At 45.6% G+C, this 21,230-nt stretch overlaps 1 protein-coding gene across 5 annotated transcripts; it reads right to left on the bottom strand.

The window, feature by feature from the left end:
• Positions 1-811: 811 nt before the first annotated feature.
• tecpr1a (tectonin beta-propeller repeat containing 1a) lies at positions 812-19,493 on the bottom strand. Of its 5 annotated transcripts, none has more exons than XM_064322909.1 (26): positions 19,343-19,493; positions 17,288-17,520; positions 16,606-16,788; positions 16,156-16,278; positions 15,720-15,842; positions 14,179-14,353; positions 13,499-13,599; positions 13,119-13,220; positions 10,551-10,699; positions 9,342-9,880; positions 8,751-8,896; positions 8,449-8,604; positions 7,948-8,097; positions 7,280-7,437; positions 6,959-7,086; positions 6,760-6,862; positions 6,565-6,661; positions 6,230-6,309; positions 5,987-6,043; positions 5,701-5,875; positions 5,083-5,218; positions 4,399-4,491; positions 3,854-3,960; positions 3,374-3,493; positions 2,974-3,175; positions 812-2,853 (listed from the first exon to the last, which is right to left on the bottom strand). In XM_064322909.1, the coding sequence occupies exons 2-25, from the start codon at positions 17,510-17,512 to the stop codon at positions 3,020-3,022; spliced, it is 3,582 nt and encodes a 1,193-aa protein (XP_064178979.1). In that variant the 5' UTR covers positions 17,513-17,520; positions 19,343-19,493; the 3' UTR covers positions 812-2,853; positions 2,974-3,019. The 5 variants fall into 5 exon arrangements, with proteins under 5 accessions (XP_064178979.1, XP_064178980.1, XP_064178977.1 ...); XM_064322910.1 differs by adding an exon at positions 15,568-15,601 and having other exon boundaries at positions 812-3,175; positions 15,754-15,842; XM_064322907.1 differs by having other exon boundaries at positions 812-3,175.
• Between the last annotated feature and the right edge of the window lie 1,737 nt (positions 19,494-21,230).

Genomic DNA, 21,230 nt, shown 5'->3' with positions numbered 1-21,230 from the left:
CATGCCATTGTTGTTTGGCTGTTGACATGAGAAAATCAAGATTCTGAAGGGCCAAAACATCATGCACTGTTAGTGCACCAACGCTCTTGTACAAGCAGCAATGAAACAGAAATCTGGCAGAAAATAGAAACAATTCATAAGTTCTATATATGTTTTTAAATCCTGACACCACGTAAAACTACAAAATAAATGTTGAAACTGACTTTCATAGAAATCTCTTTCTCGTGAGATTACAACTACACGCAGTGTTCAAGGAATTATAAAGGATAGTTAGTACTTTCAAAAGTTATTTCAGCTGTTAAGAAAGATTTGGGATGCTTACAGTACCATGTAGGTCCACAGCATTTTGCTTTATTTCCACACTACACTGGTGTATTTGTGAATTTCTACCTTGAGTAATAGGTAATAAGTACAATATTATTCACTAAAATTGATTACATAAGAAATATCTATCTAGTATTTCTAGCATTTAACTGTATATAATGTTGTTTCTTGACATGTGACTATTGCTCTAAAATATTTCTGCTAGGTATGTCTACGTTTCAAGCCCTTTCAGTTTCTAATCTAATTAAGCACTCCATAGCAATCCGAACCACACACATTGTGTGGGACGCCAACAGCTTCACTGAAAAACTGTTGAAAAAAGTTGCTGTGTTCAATATACCTGCAGTAAGGTTTTTTTTATTTTTATTTTTTAGCTTTTACGTAATTCAGAAAGAAGAGTTGCATCTGATGCAAGTCATTTTGACACACGGGTAGTACACTGAAAGCACAGACATACCGACATACATATAACATAGAAACAATAAAAGAATATCAATAAAACACATTTATTGAGAAGACACCGACCATGCAAACACTGGGAAGAAATATACACAACACATTCTAATAGTCTGGTGTACAGTACCAGTATGCCAGGTTTTCACTGTCTAATACATATATGGTCAATAAAATAAGTTAAACAATCTTTAAAAGATTTTAATATTTAAAAGACCATCTTAAAACAAACATTTCAGACTGGAATGCCTATAGGTATACAGTATAATGACGTGAGAACAATAAATCTCATTTAAACGTGGGCAGAGATATTTCAGCCTATAGGGAGCTTTTTGCATTAAATACAAAATGCTTGTATTGGTGGTATCAGTAGCATGGTGCTATTTATACAAAAACGAGACAACTTTCTGGAACGTTCTGGAACATAAGCAAACTTAAACTGACCCAGAAGTTTGGAACAGGAAGAGTACGGGTAATAATCTTTTATCATGATATCATGTCTAAAGTACACAGTTCTGCTCCACACCATCACTCACCATCAGTGAAAACCTCAAAGTGCTTTAAAAAAATCAATATTTTTCTTTCATTTCAGGAATGGGTAAACAATATTATATACATATTTTAACTGCCAAACATACAGATTTCCTTTTTAATAACACAACACCTTTAGAGCCTTTTCAGTTATGTTAAAATAACAAATACAGTACAGTGACATGCAGACAGAGAGATTTGGGGTGTTATGTTTTCCTGAGAAAGAAACCGATTTGCATTTAAGCTTCACTAGAACAACCATTGAAAAAATCTAACCTTTCCACCACCAATTCTTCTCCACCTTATACTGTGCATATCACCTGTCAAAACAATAAATGGCTTTGACAGTCACATTAGAGTTTGATAAATCTATGAATGTGACCACCGACAGAGAAAACGTCCATGTGCTTATGGTGGCTAATTCATCAAGTACAAACCAGCAAAGGAAAGTTCAGCAAAATATATTCCACTCCTAACAAAAGATTCTCCATTGCTGCACACAAATGGTTTTGATGCATTGCAGTTTTCATTATCCACTATAATAGGTTCCCTCCAACTTTAGCAGGCCTAGTACAAAAAAAAAAAAGATACCCGTCGCCAGCAACTGGCATTCACGGCTCTCACAGTAAACCTTCAGGCAGGAATGAAGGCCGTGCTTTACATTCTTTATATCAAGGGTAGGCAGGCCTGGTCCTGCAGCGCCACAGATCTTTATGATTTTGAGCTTGATTGCACAGTTTGATTGATCATTCAAAATCTGAGCTTGAACATTCTGATTCTGAATGGCGAGACACAGATACCCCCAGCGCTGAATCACGGCCCTGCATCAAACCCAATGATTAATATGTAGTTATGGGTTCTGCTGGAGCAAAGATCTGGGGGAAAAAATCAGTGGCACTCCAAGGCCAGGCCTGGCTACTCTCGCCTCGCGCAGTAACTCAGGGCTTGGTGTGCATCCACGGCACTGAGCAACACTCCTGCTGTGCTTTCTCACTTCATTTAAACACTGCGTTAGAGAAGCTCCACGTCACACAGAACACACTCTGCATCCCCAAACAGTCATCAGCAAACTGGTATGTGGACATGACTCTAAATAATGCGTTTGAGGTCACAAAGGAAGTGAGCTCGCGAAACAGAGCGATGATCATACGCTGGTCATGTGTGATGCTCAGGGAGATGTTCATAGTGTTTGGGTAGCCGGCTCTAGATTTATGTTCTTATAGAGATTTGAGGTGTTGCAATAATTTGTATTGCATTAAAATACCTCACGACTCAAAGAAAAAAAAGAAACATTAATTAACATTAACATTAATAAATGACAGCAGTAACCACACACAAAAGTCAATAAATTAACAGAAAATGTAAGACCAAACATAAAAAGTGACTTCACAACATCAAAATATGGAACAACACAACATTTTAAAAGTAACTCTAGTAATCTATCAGGGAATACAAAAAAAACTACAACCATGAAAACAGAAGATTTCGAAGTGTCTCAAAACAGATGGGGAGAGATGATGAAGGGAAAGTAGAAAACTGACTGGACTGAAGAGACAATGGAGAGAAAAAAGGAAATGAGAAAAACAAGGATACAGAATCAAGGGCAACAGTGAGTCAGCAGGAATTGAGGGACGTAGTGATGTCATGAACAGGAAGGGGGGTTACCTTGAAAAGGCTGGGGGGTGAGCTACAGTGGAGAGAATGGGGGGATCTAACACCGCACAGCGTTTCCATTCATCTCCAGGTTCCTGACGGTGAGCGGGCTGCGGGGGGCGGGGCGGGGGGCGGAGCTCTCGGCCAGGGCGGCCATGCTGAAGCGTGTGGGCTCCAGAGAGTTCCCCCTCACAGTGATGTGGTCCCAGCCTCCCTGCAACCGGAGAAACACATGTACAGATGAGCACACACACACATGCACGCACATGCACACGAACACAGCCAGTTTTCACTAGCTCTTTATAACACGGGCCACAACTGAATAGCAGAAATGCATGCATCTTTAACAATGTGATAGCAGTTTATTTAATGAGTGATTTTCAGGCCGGACCTCAGAAGTGAGGCAACGTACCCCAATGCCGTAGTCCCAGGACTGGCCCTTGGGTTCCATGGGCTGCACTCCGAGGCGGTGACACACTGTCCCACAGCTCAGGCTGTGACTGCCCTGCACCTTATCTGCTATGATCCACACCTGGGAAAAACACCAGGGTCAGGCAGTACTAGTGAGTTCTAACAGGCAGCCAGAAGCTCCAACACAATTTAAATTAATTGTATATATATATATTTTTTTTTTTACAGTAAAATACTTTATTTTGGTCATGGAATAATGAGGCTCCATGAAACCCAAAATGGGTGGGGCTATCATATACTATCAGTAGCACAATGACTTGAACCAATCCTTTCGTTCTAATGATGAAAATAATTTGATTGGTTCAAAGAAATGCGTGCCAGCTCACAGTAGCTCAAGCGCTCATGGGATTCATGAATGACACTCTCCTATCACCACTATGTTATCCATGTGATTTGGTGAAGTGGGTAAAGTGCTCCAGACCTGGTCCAGGGGCCCAGCAGATACTTTGCGCACGTTGTTGGAGATGTGGTCCCACGTAGAGCCCTGTGGGTAGCTGGGTGTGAGGCCCTGTCTGTACCACAGGTTACCTGAACACAGAGAGAGTGAGAGAGAGAGGGTGAGAGTGCATAAGAACACACGCTCAGAAAGAGAGAGGAAGTGGTCATGTAGGTACACCACCTATGTGTTTTGATCCAATGAGCTTTGGTATACATTTATTGTATGTCGCTTTGGATAAAAGTGTCTGCTAATTAAATGCAATGTAAGGTAATGTTCTGGTCTGGTTGGGAGCTCGTATCGTCCATGCCATCATTCCACATTAAATAATCAGTCTAGAAGAAGAAGCAGCATATGCAATATTCTCGAGTCTTCAGAAAACTAGATTTTTAAAACAACGCACCTTGATACCTTTGATATATTGGCCCCTGAAGACACATGAAAACATGCTGTGACTAAAGAAAGCAGGAATCCTGACTGAGGGAACCAGTAATGGTTAAATGAATAATTTAGCTGATATCTGAGGGTACCGTTTTCATCCACTGTGTAAACAGACGTCCTTCCCACAGAGACCTGTTTGAGCTTCTGGCCGGGTGGTGAGGGGATGTGATACCAGCAGTCGCCTGGAAGACAGGATGTGACATCATTAATCAGGTGGAAACAGGGGCTGCTGCTGAAAGCTGCAAACACCAAGGTGAGCTCCTGTGAATCATGGCCTCCTTACACAGGACATATGACTGGCCTGACACGCCAGCGAATTCCATGCAACTTTCTCAGGCTCCTTTAGAAATGACATGGCTGAGCAGAAAGTTCACTGTAACTCCTGTACCCCCATTATTAAACGGTCACTGTAGCACTGTACTCCGATGGTGAAAACATCCTTCTGTCTTTTCAGGAACACATACAATAGTGCTTGTTCTCAGAAGCATTTGAATCTTCCAAAAGGACTGCATAACTTCCTCCTACCCTGCTCACTGCAACCCTCCCTCCCTGGGAGACATGATGGTCAACTGTGGCATTATGAGTTTGCACTGGAATGATCAGGATTTGGCCTTAGCTGGACGCACTGCATGGAGTCTTTTAAAGGCTGGTCCTAGCCCAGCTGGATTAAGCTGGGCTCCCCTGTGCCCGGGGACCTGTGCTCACAGGAGAAGCCCTGAGGCTGCGTAAGGCTTGGCGGTTTGCTCCTCTCTGCGCGGTGGGACCCCGCTCACCTGCCGGGTTCTGGGCGGACACCGATCCCCGGTAGAAGGCAGAGCCGTCCCTGGCGATGGCCCACACCTGGTGAGCGCCCCCGATGGAGATGGATTTAAAGGGCTGGTCCGTGCCCACGTGCAGCCAGGACGTCCCCTGCAAGCGCAAACACCGCCAGACCACCTCAGCAGGGCAGGAGCCCCCAGGTCACATGACTGCACTGACATCACATCGGTGATGGCTAAGGCTGGAAACACATTTGAGTTAAATTACGCGAAAGCACACGCATCCTGCGGTCGTTCAGGGCGTTCTTTGTGCACGTCTTCAAAAATTAACGCTACACGTCTGCAAAGAGTAGTACCCGCGGAAGCCACAGGGGCAGTATACACCCTCCACCGCTGCCATGTTTTTTGCTGTTGTTCAGAAATGGAAGTAAAGCTGTCAACGTATTCCGGCCCTGATCTGCCCCCTAGTGGATATACCTTTTAAACCTCCCGTCAGACAAAAAGCAATTAGATGAGTACATAAACACTGTCACTCTCACCACTTCGCGTATAAGCAGTGCAATAAAATTCAGGTATGTTACTAGCTTAAGCGTGGTCGAGACAGAGGAGGTGCGAGGCGGAGGGTGTTCTCACGGCTGGGGTCTTCGTGGTGACTTCGAGGCGACACAGGACGTCCCCCTTGTTGCTGATGGCCCAGAGTGGTACGTACTCCAGCTCGGCCTGAGCCATACAGGGCAGGAGAGTGACATCAGAAAGCGGGATGGGTGGGACTTCCTGCCATGGGCCCGTTGTTGTGAGTTTACATTTCCTGGAGGGCGGAAAGAAGCCAGAGGCAGAAACAGGACCAATGGGCTTTAGCAGCAGTGTGAGTCTAGTGAAACGGACAGGACAGGGAACCAATAAGCATTCATCTCAGTACCTGGCCCAGCGCCTGCGTCGCACAAAGTCCTTCAAGGTCTTATTGCCGTGATAAGTCCTGCAGGACAAGTGTGCAAGAAACAAAACTCAAATTATTACCGCAGCCAAGTAAAACGTAAATAAAAACACAATCATTACATTGACCCAGTGTACCTGAAGGAGCTATTATTTAGCAGACATGATGCCACTGTACTACCCTAGTTAATCAAAGGGACAATAGATATTTAGTCAAGGTTAGACGTACGCTGGGAAGTCACCAGCATACTGCCAGCCTTCTCTGTCTGTCCCTCCAGAGACACTGTAGTCAATAGTCCAGTCCGACACCTGTCGAGGAGAACAGCGAGGGGGCGGAGCTTAGACAGCGACCCACTGTCTTTGAGAATTCCTATCTTAGAGCAAGTGGGATCATTCACAAAAGCCTCCACTGAATAACAAATACGCAACTGGTAAAAAAATCCACTTTCTACTCTATCAAAACCATGCATGTTCCACATGTCTGAGACATAAAAAAACCCCAGACCCTCAGTTCACATGGAATGACTCTGCTTTCTCTGCAGGCTTCAGTGTGGAGATACTGACCCAGGTCCAGTGTGGCGAGGGTGGCTTGGTGTTGGTTTTAGTGCACTCCTGCAGGCCCGAGGCATCGCTCCACATGTAGCGGTCAGTGGGCAGGCCTCTGCAGGGAGCAGAGAGGCAGCAGTCAGTCTAACTGTCAATCAGGGGGCTGGGCTCACACTGCTAAACGCTGGGAAACGGTGTCTGCTAGGCCAGTACCTGTTGGTGTATCCTGTGACTGGATTCCAGCGCTGATTCTCATAGATATAGACGCTCTTCACATCGGTCTGTGTGTAGATGTTGTCTGTGCTGCTGGCCAGCCCTGCACACAAGAGGTTTTTATGTATGGTTTAAGCTCTGGTAGCTCTGGTCTTGTAGAATGGGCACAAGGCAAGCATACAGAATTAAAGGGGTTTACCCTGGAAGAAGCCTCCTCCGTAGCCCCCGGTGTAGGCCCATGCCGTGTGGTCGTACCCGATCCCCCACACCACGCCCAGGCTGTTACACTCCACGGTGCGCAGGTGGCCCCCGATCTGCCGCCAGAACCTGAGCCACAGAGCGGGACAGGAGCGAGACGAGAGAAAGGTAAGGAAACACGTCTACTGAAATGCGGTGAAACAGAGTGAAACAAGACGAAATGCGGCGGCCCTCGGTGGTGAGCACGGGCTGGGGCTAGCGCGTCAGGGCGCGGGCCGGGGCTAGCGCTAGCGTGTCAGGGCGCGGGCTGGGGCACGCTTACATCTGGTCGCAGGGCATGGGGTACGGCGAGGCCTCCAGGCTGGGCGAGGGCTCGCTGACGAAGATGTCCCCTTTGCAGGTGACAGACCAGATGGCCTGTTTGGAGGGGGGGCCCTGAATCCCTCTGGAGTCACAGCAGGACACGCTGAGCAGGGCCAGCTGCAGGGAGCAGAGAGCGCCAAGAGCACAGCGGCGCGTTACAGAATCACCATTACAGACAAAGCACTCACTGCGCTAACCACCCTCCATTACACTTCCACTGCAAACCATCCTGTTACACTTTCACTACAAACCCTCCTGCCACTGCAAAACATCCCGTTACTCTGCAGCCTGCTTCTGATTCAGACAGCTCAACTGTCATGGCTTTAACCATGAGGCCAAAATTACAGAAAAAAATGTAGAAAGAGGTAAACCATTCTCATTATAGCTGTGTAGAGCCAGGTAGTTGCACACTAGTCTGTGGACAGCACCTTTCTTGTTTCTTTAGTTGAATATTGGTGGTTCACCTTCACATATAGTCTTTCAAAAATAACATTTCTAGACAGAGCTGCCACAGTTGTTTGTGCACAAAAATACTTCTCTTTTTTTAACAGTACCAACATACAATAGGCATGCATATTACTGCAGCCAAAGACAATGTAGCTCTGAAGAATGTGACAGCAGACTGACCCAGTCGTGCATCTCCAGCTCTGTCGGAGCTGCCAGGCGGATTGGCCACCTCTGCTTAGTCCTCTCGGCGGTATAGATGGCGAAGGTGTGCTTAGTGTCATTGAGCACTGGAACCAGGATGGTCACCTCATTGACAAACGCATGGAGGTACTGTCAGAAGACAGCAAGGAGAGAGAGAGAGAGAGAGAGGCACAAACAAGGGTGAAACAGAGCCTTCATTTAATGAGACTGACCCATTGAAGACTATTTATGTGTCACACAAACACCTAAAGATGTTTGTCTTCCAAACAAAACACATCAGGTCTATTTAGACAGTAGTTAAATGTCAAAGAGCATAATTTCAACTTCCAGCTTATACCAGTCATGAAGGAAGATGCACACCAAGAATGACCCTCTACCCCCCACAAAACCAAACCGTAAATCCAGACATGAGAAATGTTTTCTAACAGTTGCGCAGGTACAACAAAGTGATAACGACTCTGTACAGAGTCACACTATCACCTTCTTCTCCTCATTGAAAGTGTAGTAGATGAAGAGGATGCCATCTTTGTTGCCATCGGTGCCAGAGAACTGCTCCAGCGCAAAGCGAACGTCCACCCACTTGTGCGGTTTCCAGTCTCTCCACCACTGCATGGTGCCCTTCTTTACCCACACCGACTGTGGAGAACAGAGGCGGGCACAAACCGTCAATGCACCCTGCGAACAACTGCACCAGCTGCAGCACCCACACACTGATCCCATATCAGCAACAGCATCAACAATGCAACCTCGCTGATGACCAGTCTGTTAGCGCTGCTAGCTACCTGCTCGATGGCTTGCTCATAGTGCCTGAAGTTCTCCATCTCCCTCTTAGACCTCTCGCTGAGCTGCTCGAATATCTGCTTGCGCCAGGCGGCTGTCTGCGCAGGAGTGATGGACAGAGACATGGACTGCACAGACGAGGAAATACCTATGGAACAGACACGGAAAGAGCTTCAGCACTATCTAATGATGAGGCACAGTCACTTCCAAACCTGTGCTATTTTGAGTGAATCACACTTTGTTAAAATGCGAGATACGTAATAACAACTGTTATCACATATCAAAACAACTTTACTGTAAATACTGCTCAATTTTACAAGTGCCAATGTCAATGGAAAGCGTAGTAAGTTATATTTTTTCTCAATTCTCAATTCTCCTAGGACCCACAATTTTGGAAGTGCTGGTATATAGCATTGGTACATAGGAATTGATGTAAGTAACCACAAGCAGTCAGAACACACCCTGCTTAATACTACTGAATTATATAATGTTTAGCTTACCAGCTGGTGTTTTGCAGCGAGTAACTGTCAGTGGCTTAAATAAGGACAGACCCATATCTCTGTGTAGTGAGTCATTGGAGGCCTGAAGCTCACCTGCGGTGATGAACCAGTTGAGCTGTGAGTGGGAGTCCACGGTGCAGCCGCCGCCGCTGACCCAGGCCCAGAGCGGGTGCTCGTCCGAGCCGTACGGGTCCTCCAGCCCCAGGTTGTAGGTGGCCACAGAGGACAGGCTGGCGGTCTCGGCCGTGTCGGAGGCCGGGCCCACGGCCAGGTGGGTCTGCGCCTCCTCCAGGTCCACGTTGCTCCACTGGGGGCCCTGGGCGCCAGGCTGGCTGGGCGACAGCACCAGGGCCGGGGGAGCTGTGCCCTCCTGCTCCCCTCCCTGCTCCTCCTCCTGGATGGAGGCCACGGTGGCGGCTCCATCGCGCCTGCCCAGCTGGCTCTCGCGGTCGGACACCAGCTCGGAAATGAAACTGTCGCTGGTCACCTTGGGGATGCGCGGTTTGGGGAGATCCTCCGGCTTGGGGGAGGTGGGACCGCCGTCCACCGCCTTCTCTGCTTCCGGGTCCCCGTCACTCAGCACTGAGCCCTGAGACTGCACTTTCACCTCCCCGCTGAAGAAACAGCCAGCACTGTGAGACAGGAAAGAGAAACACATGAGACACCAGTACTGGGAGACAGGAAAGAGAAACACATGAGACACCAGCACTGTGAGACAGGAAAGAGAAACACATGAGACACCAGCACTGTGAGACAGGAAAGAGAAACACATGAGACACCAGCACTGTGAGACAGGAAAGAGAAACACATGAGACACCAGCACTGTGAGACAGGAAAGAGAAACACATGAGACACCAGCACTGTGAGTGAGACAGGAAAGAGAAACGCATGAGACACCAGCACTGCGAGTGAGACAGGAAAGAGAAACGCATGAGACACCAGCACTGCGAGTGAGACAGGAAAGAGAAACACATGAAACACCAGCACTGTGAGACAGGAAAGAGAAACACATGAAACACCAGCACTGCGAGTGAGACAGGAAAGAGAAACGCATGAAACACCAGCACTGTGAGTGAAACCAGAAATAGAAACATATGAAATGGCAGCACTTTGATAATAGCAGAAACCATTAAAGAATGTACGTAGGCATATAAACAAAACCCGTTTGCACTGCCATCTGCTAGAAATGAGGCTGTGATTTTTAGCAGGTCAGGAGTTCAGATGCAGATCTCAATTTGGTGCTGATGATAAGGCACGCCGCTGTGCTATTTTTCCATTACCCTCATCCCCCTGGAGGCTAACCTGGGCAGGCTGCTGGTGCTGGCGCTGGAATGGGAGCGGTCTCCGTCTCGGGGCACGGACACCGCCCTCCAGGCCTTCCCGCTCAGCTCGCTGGCCGTCACGCCCTGCCGGAAATACACCGCCCGATCCTCGCGGCTGATCCCCCAGACCTGAGGCACAGGAGCAGCACTTGAGCCCGGGTCTACGGCACTGCTAATCCACAGTGCATTTACTTCAGTCCCACTCCACAAATTACGCTCATTAACCCCAAAGCTGACACTGCGACATAGCTGGAAATTTAATACAGAGATAAACATTTCTCTCCTACCTTCTAGATTAATTTTAAATTCATATCAGACACAAGATGAGTACAGTACTTCACTTTGAATGAGCTTCATCAGGTGTGAACTCATTCACTCATAAAAGGTTGCAGGTCTTAACAATGTACTTTTCCAATAGACAGAGAGCTGGATAATTCTGTAATTCATAGTTCAGGACTGGGCCTGCCAGTATGTTTCCAGAGTAAGGTGAGTTTTTCCTTGAGTAAACTGAAAGTAACTCTATTTTTCTGGTCATTAGAAACAGTAGTTCACACATTCCAGGAACACAAAGCATGAGGTTTAAACACAGCTGTCTCCTCATTGCCTGAGATTGCCAATCTATCACACCTATCACGTCTTTCCAGAATCCCTGAACAACAGGACATTCCCATAGACAGTGAAATAAAGTACCCACTGCTGTACCACATTTGTCTGGTATATTCAAATTTGATTTGTTAGTGCTGTATGTAAGGCTGGAGCAACATACATCTGTATTAACAACTTACACAGAAGTAGCTTGTGTTTACTGTCTGCATCTGGGCAGTCAAACAGAGAGCCTGCCAATCCATCACAAAGATGTCCTCTATTATACTTATTTGTGTAAAATAGTTCTCTGTTATTACTTTTATCAATATTATTATTGTTATCCCCATAGTCTTGGAACCATTCCCAATGTCATCCTCCCTCGTTTCTCTCTTGTAGTGTACAGTGACCCAGCTCCAGCCTGCTGCTGTACATGTTGTCACTGGGACACATGGAGCCTGCTTTAGCTGCTGTAGCTGCATTAGCTCACAGCTTCCATCTTCAGCGTGCTTCCACAACTTGCCTGCACTGCACCGCTGCAGCACTCATAAACTGTACCTGACATCAACAGGGGATCACTGTCCCTACAGGGACTAACTGAACTGGTTTACCTGCACAGTGCAGCTTCTATCACTCTGTTCATTTTTTCCCATGGAAATTCATTTGAAACACACACCTCTCTTTTCCACTGTTCAAAGGCCTTATCACTTAACTGATTTATTACTTTGCTTCTTGTATCAGAGCAACATATGACCATTCAGCATGCAGCCTTCTATGACCATTTAAAATCTCAGTTTGTCACATTCTGTGGTTGTGCAGCACAGTGCACACACTGCACTGTAAAGCTATTGTTGAAGGAGCGGGGGCTAGACGGACCTCCAGCGAAGCACGGCGCTGACTGTGAGAGCCGCCTGAGGGTGACTCACACTGGGCAGAGTCGGGTTGCAGGGTCCTATATGGTATTGGGGAGCCCAGGGCGCTGGTATATATTAGGCTGGGAGAGCGAGCGGGGCTGCTGACTGGCGGTCACCGCGGCAGGGGCTCGTGTTTCAGCAGGGGCAGAGCTGGGGGGGGTGGGGGGGGGGGCGGGTTGGTTTGCAGCGCTTGCAACTCCAGCCTGAGACTCAGCACCGGAGCCCCTCAGAAATACTCACCCCGGGTAATGTGACTCTGCCAGGGGTGCGTGTGCCAGGAGGAGCAGATTAGAACGGCACAGACATGGAGCCAGAGAGCGGAAGGAGCTGGCTGCTGCCAGGCACTGGGAGTCTAACCAGGCACGCCTCCAAAAGCCGCAAGCGCTAGCGGCACTCCCCGCGACACCGGCTCCTGACTGCATCCATTCCAAAGCGGCTTCTCAACCGCAGAAACACATTTTAAAGCAACTTTTACACTCTGAGTTTACTACAGCACTAGGAGCCAGGTGCTGCAGCCCATTAGGGTTATTCTACCAATCAGAGAGGGTTCTTCTCAAGGCTTCTTTTACATGAGAGATTACTGAACCCATCCAGGGCAAGGACACCCTGCATGCATCACAGCACTGGGATGAGCTGTGTGACGATGTGCAAACTGTCAGCATATTCTCTGGTACACAGCTGATTTCTCTTTATGTCAGTTCTATCTGCATAACACTACACAACGGATGACTATATGCACCGCCCAAAAATACTGATATCAGTAGTATCAGTAGCCTGGTGTGGGCTGGGCTAATCAGACCCAGCAGTGTCTGAGTCTCTTCACTGCACAGTGTACTAACTTTATACAAACTAACTTTTAGCCTGAAGAAATCGCTGCACTTGCCTGTGCATATGGTGCTACCCTAAGTGTTGTTCACTATCAGCACAAAACACAATGAAAACGCACGGAATCCTGGCAGCCCAACCCAGGAAACGGGAGGCCAGTGCTGCTGGGTGCAGTGCCGCTACGCCGGCGGCACGAGAGGAAGGTGCACAAATCCCCGGTCTCTCACCTGATCGTTGAGCCCCACGTTGATCATGACCATCTCCCCCACCATGCCAATCCAGCCGGAGCCACAAGGATTATGGGAGTTTATGCCCCGCCTGAACCACACCTAGAATGCACAGAGGAAGACACCATCAGCACCATCATTTGGTTTGAAAGCCTTTTCAAAGAATTAATCACCTTTCCTTAAATATTTAATCTAGCTCCCGCAGAAAAAATGATCATGTTACTGCACAAGAAGAATATAACATGGCCGACATGTTGGTGCACACTAACTCTGAGATGTCCTTCACTTCAAGTTGCATGAATAACGGACAATGAAGAGTGCATGAGCGGGGATGCAGGAATCCGTGATATAAATGGAAATGGTCATGAATGGTTTCTCACTTTGTGGTCCTTGGTGACCGCCCACACCACGTTGATGCCCACAGCCACATGGATGGCACCGACCTCAGAGCTCGGAGACTCCACCACCACCCAGGAGGACCCTGCGGTCACAGGGCTACTGTCACACACCGCACTCTGCTACGAGCACTAAAAAGAGCGCTGCTCTCCCACTTGACACTGCGTGCCAAATCAAAATGACAAAACGGAAAGCGTCGCTCAACCTAGGTCTGAATAAAACATGTTCATCTCATGGAAATAATGTGTGGTGAGTGCTGCTAGCATTAACATTTCAGAGCTACCCGAGAGAAATGCGTATTGAAATATGCTGCTGTAGCCAAACCAGGGAGCAAAGCAGTGAGCAAGGTTTTTTCCCCACACAAATTGACTGAACTGTCTGGTTTCGCCCGCTCATTTAGCCTTGGAAAGCTAGCTGGCCATTTAACGTTTTGTGAGCATTTTTAAGGAAACATACATTGGCTTTTAAAAGGGCTGTGTCATGGTGCTGCATTTGATTATTTTTCAGACATAAGATGTCACAGTGTAGTGAGGATTTTGAAATTAGCCTGGCAACCCCAAGTAGAGAGGGACACTTACAGTCCTCACACAGGAAATGTACAGCTGTGGTTTCCTGGGCAACAGCTTGTGCTGCGTGTGAAATGGGTAAAGGGGCTGACTCTGACCTTTGGGGCAGTCCCTGCCGATGCCCTCCCTGACCAGCAGCTGCCCCTCCCAGAGCACAGCCCACACCAGATCCCCGGGCCCACAGCTGATCTGCACCACCTCCCCCGGGACCTGCACCTCCTCCCAGCCCAAGCCCTCCGGGTTCTGGTGGTGAATACCGTCTCTGAACCACACCTGGGGCAAAACACACAACAGCCTGCTCTGCAACTGCACAACTGGTCAAGAGCAACTGTGTTCACAAGTGACTTAAAGGGAAACTAAGCAGAGTAACAAGTTAGTGTGTTGGGACTGCATGATTATTCCTTTTAAAAAAAATAAACAATCAGACTGGACAAGAAGACTCAATCAGACAGTGCTACACCACACTGGTTAAAACTTAAGTAGGTTTCTTTAAGATGTGATGAGAAGGTAACCAATAAATCTGTTCATTCCTGGGTAAATTTCACTTCTCATTTACAGTTTTGGTAAGAGGAAAATGTTTTTTCAGCTCTCATGTGACACATTTAACTTTTACAATGAATAAACCTCACTGTAGATGTTGGCCTAGCAGCTTAAACTAAACCACTGGACAAAGCATGAATTATAAATGCCGAGAATGACAAACTAATAATCTCACTCTCTTTGGCTACAGCTTCAGAATTACTAATGGGCTGTCATTTTAAAGACTGATTAGTTTTGAGTAAGAACTGAGTGAAATTCCAAAAAATTAATTTAAAAAAACACAAAAACCACATCCTTGGATACCAACATGAGTTAATGTCCATTCCAAAAGAGGACCAGCAGTCCCATAGTGCATTGCTCCACTCTGTTTATTAACAAAGGGCTCAGCCTTTTTATCTGAAAATGACCAAATAGTTAAGTATATTTGAGAGAACAACTGACAGATAATCTTAATTTACCATTTCCCACATTTTAGTTATTTTTGTTCATGGCACCCAGTGTTCCTTTCTGAAGTCACTGGATTAAATTACTTATCCTTTTTTTCAATATTACGTTAAAGTGCCCAGAAAAATAATTGTTAAATGTAAATTGAAGAGAGTGAATACCAGAGAAATTTCTGCAATGAACCACTATGAAGTTACACTGAACTCTAGTGGCCAAATGCTGATATTGCACGAATGATTAAATAAGATCTCTAAACACTCTTCTTAAGTAAAATTACAATGTTACCATGGCATTTATATTGTATTTAATAAAAGGATTTCCTGTTCAGGCTATGCCAGATGAGAGGCAGTGCAGTACAGCAGCAGCCCTGGTGCACACTGAGGGCCTACCTTCCCCTGCAGAGACACAGCCCATAAGGACAGCCTACCTTCCCCTGCAGAGACACAGCCCATAGAGACAGCCTACCTTCTCCTGCAGAGACACAGCCCATAGGGACAGCCTACCTTCCCCTGCAGAGACACAGCCCATAAGGACAGCCTACCTTCCCCTGCAGAGACACAGCCCATAAGGACAGCCTACCTTCCCCTGCAGAGACACAGCCCATAGGGACAGCCTACCTTCCCCTGCAGAGACACAGCCCATAAGGACAGCCTACCTTCCCCTGCAGTGACACAGCCCATAGGGACAGCCTGCCCTGCGGCTCATCACTGATCTCCCAGCCTCCACAGCTGATGTCATTGAAGGGATCTGGCAGTGTTCTGGCTTCCTCTGAGGGGATCTGAGATCACACACACACACACACACATGCACACCCACATGCACGCACGCACACACACACACACACACACGCATGCATGCACGCACACGCACACACGCGCACACAAACACACAGACATTAAGACTGAGCTACTTGTTGCAGGAAGTGGCAATAAATTAAAAGTTCAAATACACTAACTGTAAGTATAATCTATTATATACTCTAGACAGGCCTTGTCCTGAATTTCAATGTGGAGTCATGCTACTCATGGTTACAGATGAGGTCCAGATCACACTGTATTTGGGCACTGGTTCTCTGTCATGTGCACACAAACCTTGGCCCAGGAGTCCCGTGCCTTGTACCTCCTGTACCGAATCCATCGCCTGCGACGGACACAGGAGTTCCACTTCTTGTCTTTGGTGTAATAGGCAGGGAAGTCGATTGCATATGTCCAGCCCTGAACACATCATCATCTACATGAGGCAGGTAACTGCAGCTACGTTACAGTGACCATTTCAATCAAGTTCCTCAAGTTGCTACATTGGAAATAAAGCTGTACACGTGATCTAAAGTGGCGTCAATACTGCTCATTATTTGCCGTTTCAGAAGTAATAGAATGCAAAAAACAAAACAAAAAAACAGTGATAGCTTCATAAAGCTATTAAACATTAAGTTTTTACACTCCCCCAGGAAACGGTATGGCAGAAATATGTGCTTGATGTAAAAGCTCTGACAGACGGTCGGTATGGAAACGATCAGGGGCGTGCTCCCGGTTCACACTCACCCCTTTCTCAGTGGGGTCTCCTCCAAAGTTCTCATCCACATACCAGTCTGCCTCCCACTCCCAGTTCTCCGAGGGCAAAAGGAAGCTGTCAAAGGCCTGGTGCTTCAGTCCCGTCATGTCACTCCACTGCCAGCGGTCGCTCGGCAACAGTCGGTCGGAGAATCCATCCACAGGGTTCCAGCGCTGTAGGACACATGATGGTGAAGAGCAGCCAACACATACACACAAGAACAATAAACTTGTTCAATGCAACATGGCAATTAATAGAGACATAGACATACATTTCAAACACACAATTTTGTTATTTGTTTATTACCAAATAAGAAAACCTTTGAGTTTATCAGGTTGGTAAATGAAAATCCTAATATGTGTATAGTTTTACAAAAAATATAGTTAGCAAAATTTGGAATAACCAGATTCAAGTGGCATTCATGACAAAATTGTTCATACATGTACACAACATTGGTCAGCAAATTTAAATATAATAGAGTGGTTTTCACTGCAGGTAGGCTACTCAAATATCTAACATTGAATATTAACACCTGCACATCAGGTGTTAATATTCCACGGCTTCTTTCTTCACATACTACAGTGTGTGTAGTCACGATGCCTTGACACAACATTCAATGACACAACACATGGCACACAGTGCACATGCATGGACACTTGTGGCCTTGAGTACCTGGTTCTCGTAGGTCTCCTCCTGGTAGCGAATGGGCACGTCGCTGGCGTGGACGTTCAGGTAGATCTGGTGGTCGCAGGCAATGCCCCAGCAGCACTGCTGCACGGCCGTGACGCGCTTGAACTCCAGATGTGCATCCTTGCACTGCTCCCACTGCTGACCCGCGGTTGACAGGCTGTACACCCTCCCGTACACGTCCACTGCCCACAGGAGGGAGCTAGGCATGGTGTGCCCTGCGGCGGAGAGGGCACGGGCATCAGGAACCCTCCGCCCTCACCCACCACCCTGCCAGCTCTGCCCGAATCATACCCCTCACACTCATTAAATAAACATTTTCTGGACGACTACCCCAACCTGAATCTGAAGTTGATATTGTTCCGGGGATGGTGTTCTTATTGAAAATACATTAGCGTCAGAAAAGAAGCCAGACCTGTTTGTAAATGCAGACCCTAAGGGGACTGCAAAACCTGATGCCAAATTTCCTTTCACTTCTGCTCAGGCAACATAACTGCTGATTCAATGTGGTGGTCTTCCTAAATAACCTCCTGTTGAGAATCAATGACAGTAAACCAAACCATCATTCTTCCATACAGAGATGTGCTTTCTAAAATATTGGCACCACAACTTACTCACAAATGTCATTTTTTCTGGCACAGTAAACATAGCAGTGTCCTTAACTCCAAACAAACCGCTTATGTTGCAAACACACTATGATGGTAGCAGCATAAATGCCTTGCAACAGTTCTGCAAAATTAGTGCCTAAAAACAAATAAAAATGGAGTTCCCACAAGAATATTAAGGCTTGTCCAAAAATGATGTTGTAAAGAAATGGCAGAAATTGTATCATACACCCCTTAGGGAACCAATGTTATTTTAAGTGTTGCTTTACAGTCATCAGATATTATTACAGACACCAATTTTAAATGTCCAAAGAATTGGTAACATGATTTAAAAAGATACATTACCCAGTATCCACTGTTTCTCTTATGACATAACCTCATATGATTCATCATATGAACCATTTAGCATACTCCTTATTTACAAGCCTAACCTATTGGCACATTTCTAAAAGTAATTTAATTTTTATGCAATGGCACGCACGAATTCAATAAGAATCTGTGCTTAATGCAATATTGAGTTGACTGCATAAAATAAATTAGGCCTAGCTGATACAGTATGTAGTTGATTTTAGATATCGAGCCATTCATCTATCAGTTTATCGCTCTAGATCGATAAGTAGATTGGTAAATTATAAAGTAAATTATATTGCTATCTTCAATAACAACGGTTTTAAACAAGACCATGTAATGTAATGTACACCATTTTCGAAGCGTAAGGTTACCATTTACCACTTGAAATCGAGCAGACTAATACTAATAGCAACATACTGGCCGGAGTCTTCACAACAGTGCGAAAACCCACAATCGAGTTACAGACTTCTCTTGCCAGACTTCTCTGATCAGAACGGAATTCGCTTTAAATTAATAATACGATTTCATTAACGGTGTTGCTGTATATATTCCAAAAATGTAGCTAACTCTCTCAAATGAAACACTGCATTGTAGGTCACATATTGCATCCGTAAGATTAAAAAAAACATGATCAAAACGTTTTGATACATTTATATCCCTCACATGAGATGTCCGATTATGACTGAAATAGACAGCTATGTTACACGCAACTTGAAACTATTCAATTAGCTTGCTGACTGACGAGGCAATAGCCTCGTAGGCTCTATCCTAGTTTTCTAGGAGATGCTAATACCCAACGACGCACGCAAGTGGGAAATACATATTCAAAATAAGCCCTGAAGAAAACGTCAGCATGATCAGATTGACATAATACAATTAAAAAAAAACATACATTTAAAATCTATCATAAAACATAGGTTACTGTACGACTTAGCCCGTCAGCCCGGCAGGTGCTAGCTGGCTAACTAGCTTCGAAGACCAAGCATCAGCTGGCTTGTTCTCATCCTCGAGCTAAAAGAACATTAACGCATGATCAGATGAAAACACCGTATCATATTACCGCTACTGCGAGCCAAATACTTACCGTTGATTCCCTTTCATACACGTTTAAGAGTGATTAAAGTAATAGTGCAGTCGGCTATTTACTTCCCCACACTTTACGTCAAACACATTCACTATTTACATTGGGACTTCTTCCTATATCACGACCGGAAGTCGAGATACTTTCACTCGGATTGGCTACAGTGAACTAAAGTAATCGATGCTCCCTCTCTGATTGGACAAAGTAAGTGTCATCGTTCATTTCTAAGCCGGCTTCAGTATTTATTATTTTCCAGGGAAACATTACCGCAGTAATAAAATACCACTTTCCTTTATGAAAACAGTTTTAACAATGTGATTATCGTTAACACTATCATCAGTGGACCTATGGCTAAACTATTAGAATCAACAATACTGATACATAACTAGGCTACTTTAGAAATTCAGATAATAGCATTTAAAAGCATGCCGCAGAATAAGAGATAATTTGCATTTGATTACAATGTTCACAAAAAGTCCAACAAAAATGTAAAACTACATGCGAATTTTTTATATAACGGAAAACGTATAAGACATTGGAGAAAGTACATTTTATTCATTCGCTTAACGTGAATAGATGTAACAAAAAATGTACACGGACAATTTAGATGTGCGCTCCACGTCACCATAAGAGAGATGTCATTTATCAACGAGAAATTAGCAGCTGGGGAAGATATAATTGAATGGTTGTTAGTAGCTGGGGAGAATTAAAAGACCGTAGAATTAGTGGGTCAAGTGGGGAAGTGAACCAGAGTAATGATGGTGGAAATAGTTTTGATGGTTATGATGATGATGATGATAATGATGATTATTATTATCTTATTTTCTTATCATTAGGCGTATCAACTCATAAAATAATTAGGCAACAGAATAAATATTAAAATAATTTATGTTGGTTCAATATTCAACGCACAAAAATAACTTAATTGTGTATTGCAACTTGTGTAGCAACAAAACACTCTAACTGAGCTGCTTCTCAACATTGAGGCAAAAAACCCAAAACAATATTAATCTCAGTCTAGCGCTGACATCAGACAAACGTAAACGAACCAGCCAAAGAAATGCGCGTTTAGAATTATGACACAACGGTCTTTCTAGCACCATGATATCAGCGCCTGGGTTCAATCACGTGGTACATCTCAGTTGAAGAGCCCACGGTGTATCACGTGATTCTTGTCTTGGAGTTGAGAACCGAAAGGACTTCCGGTACTCGTTGCTGTGATCTGTTGAGCGGTGTGGTGTTTTGGTGGAGCAAAGTTCAAACAGTTTAAGGCTTCTGTTTTGTTTTCTTTTGACTGTTAGGCGGGGACACTTCGGAAAAGATTAGGATTTAGAGAAGCACGAGCGCATCCCGGCTTGGGATTTCCGGCCGGGGTTAGCCGTGTAGAAATACTTTAAAAGGTTTAAAATAGGGAAAGCGCCAGTGATTTCTTTTAGCTGGATAGCTGCAAGTCAACGTTAATGCGGAGTCGACGGGCAACAGTTTAAAATAAAACTTGTCTCTGGAAGGGTGAATTGTGTTACGCTGGTTTTGTTTTGTTTGTTTTTGTTTTTTTGTTTTTTTTGTTTTGTTTGTTTTTTTTTACGTAGTTTGGCTTTATTTTGAGTGATTAAACGATATTGACTTTGTTTTGCGGACGTCGGAACGTGGTAGCAATAGGTTTGGGTGTCGGGGAGAGCTTTTGTAGGAATATCGACCGACGGCCTGCATAGGTCCGGAACGGTATTCCTGCACTGCTCCTCCTTACAATCCTTGACAAAATGGCGGGGAGGGAGACGGATGGGGACAGCATGGAAGAAGGTGAAAGGGGGGCGAGTGAGTGGCAGGTGGTGAGAGGGAATAGAGGCATGAAGGGAAGTAGAAGTAAAAGAGAGAGAAAAGAGGACGGAGC

This window comes from Anguilla rostrata, chromosome 2, assembly GCF_018555375.3.
Source record: "Anguilla rostrata isolate EN2019 chromosome 2, ASM1855537v3, whole genome shotgun sequence".
In the NCBI taxonomy this organism is placed as follows: domain Eukaryota; kingdom Metazoa; phylum Chordata; class Actinopteri; order Anguilliformes; family Anguillidae; genus Anguilla; species Anguilla rostrata.
The sequence above is the reverse complement of the archived record's forward strand: the minus strand, read 5'-3'. Positions and strand labels throughout refer to the sequence as shown.

Excerpts from the sequence above, each read along its gene's own strand:
- tecpr1a (XM_064322907.1), bottom strand. The coding sequence starts at position 17,512 with ATGCCTAGCTCCCTCCTGTGGGCAGTGGACGTGTACGGGAGGGTGTAC. Across the intron at positions 7,438-7,947 it reads AGCTGGAGATGCACGACTGG|CTGGCCCTGCTCAGCGTGTC; the intron begins GTCAGTCTGCTG and ends TGCTCCCTGCAG. Across the intron at positions 4,492-5,082 it reads GTCCGCCCAGAACCCGGCAG|GCGACTGCTGGTATCACATC; the intron begins GTGAGCGGGGTC and ends CCTGTCTTCCAG.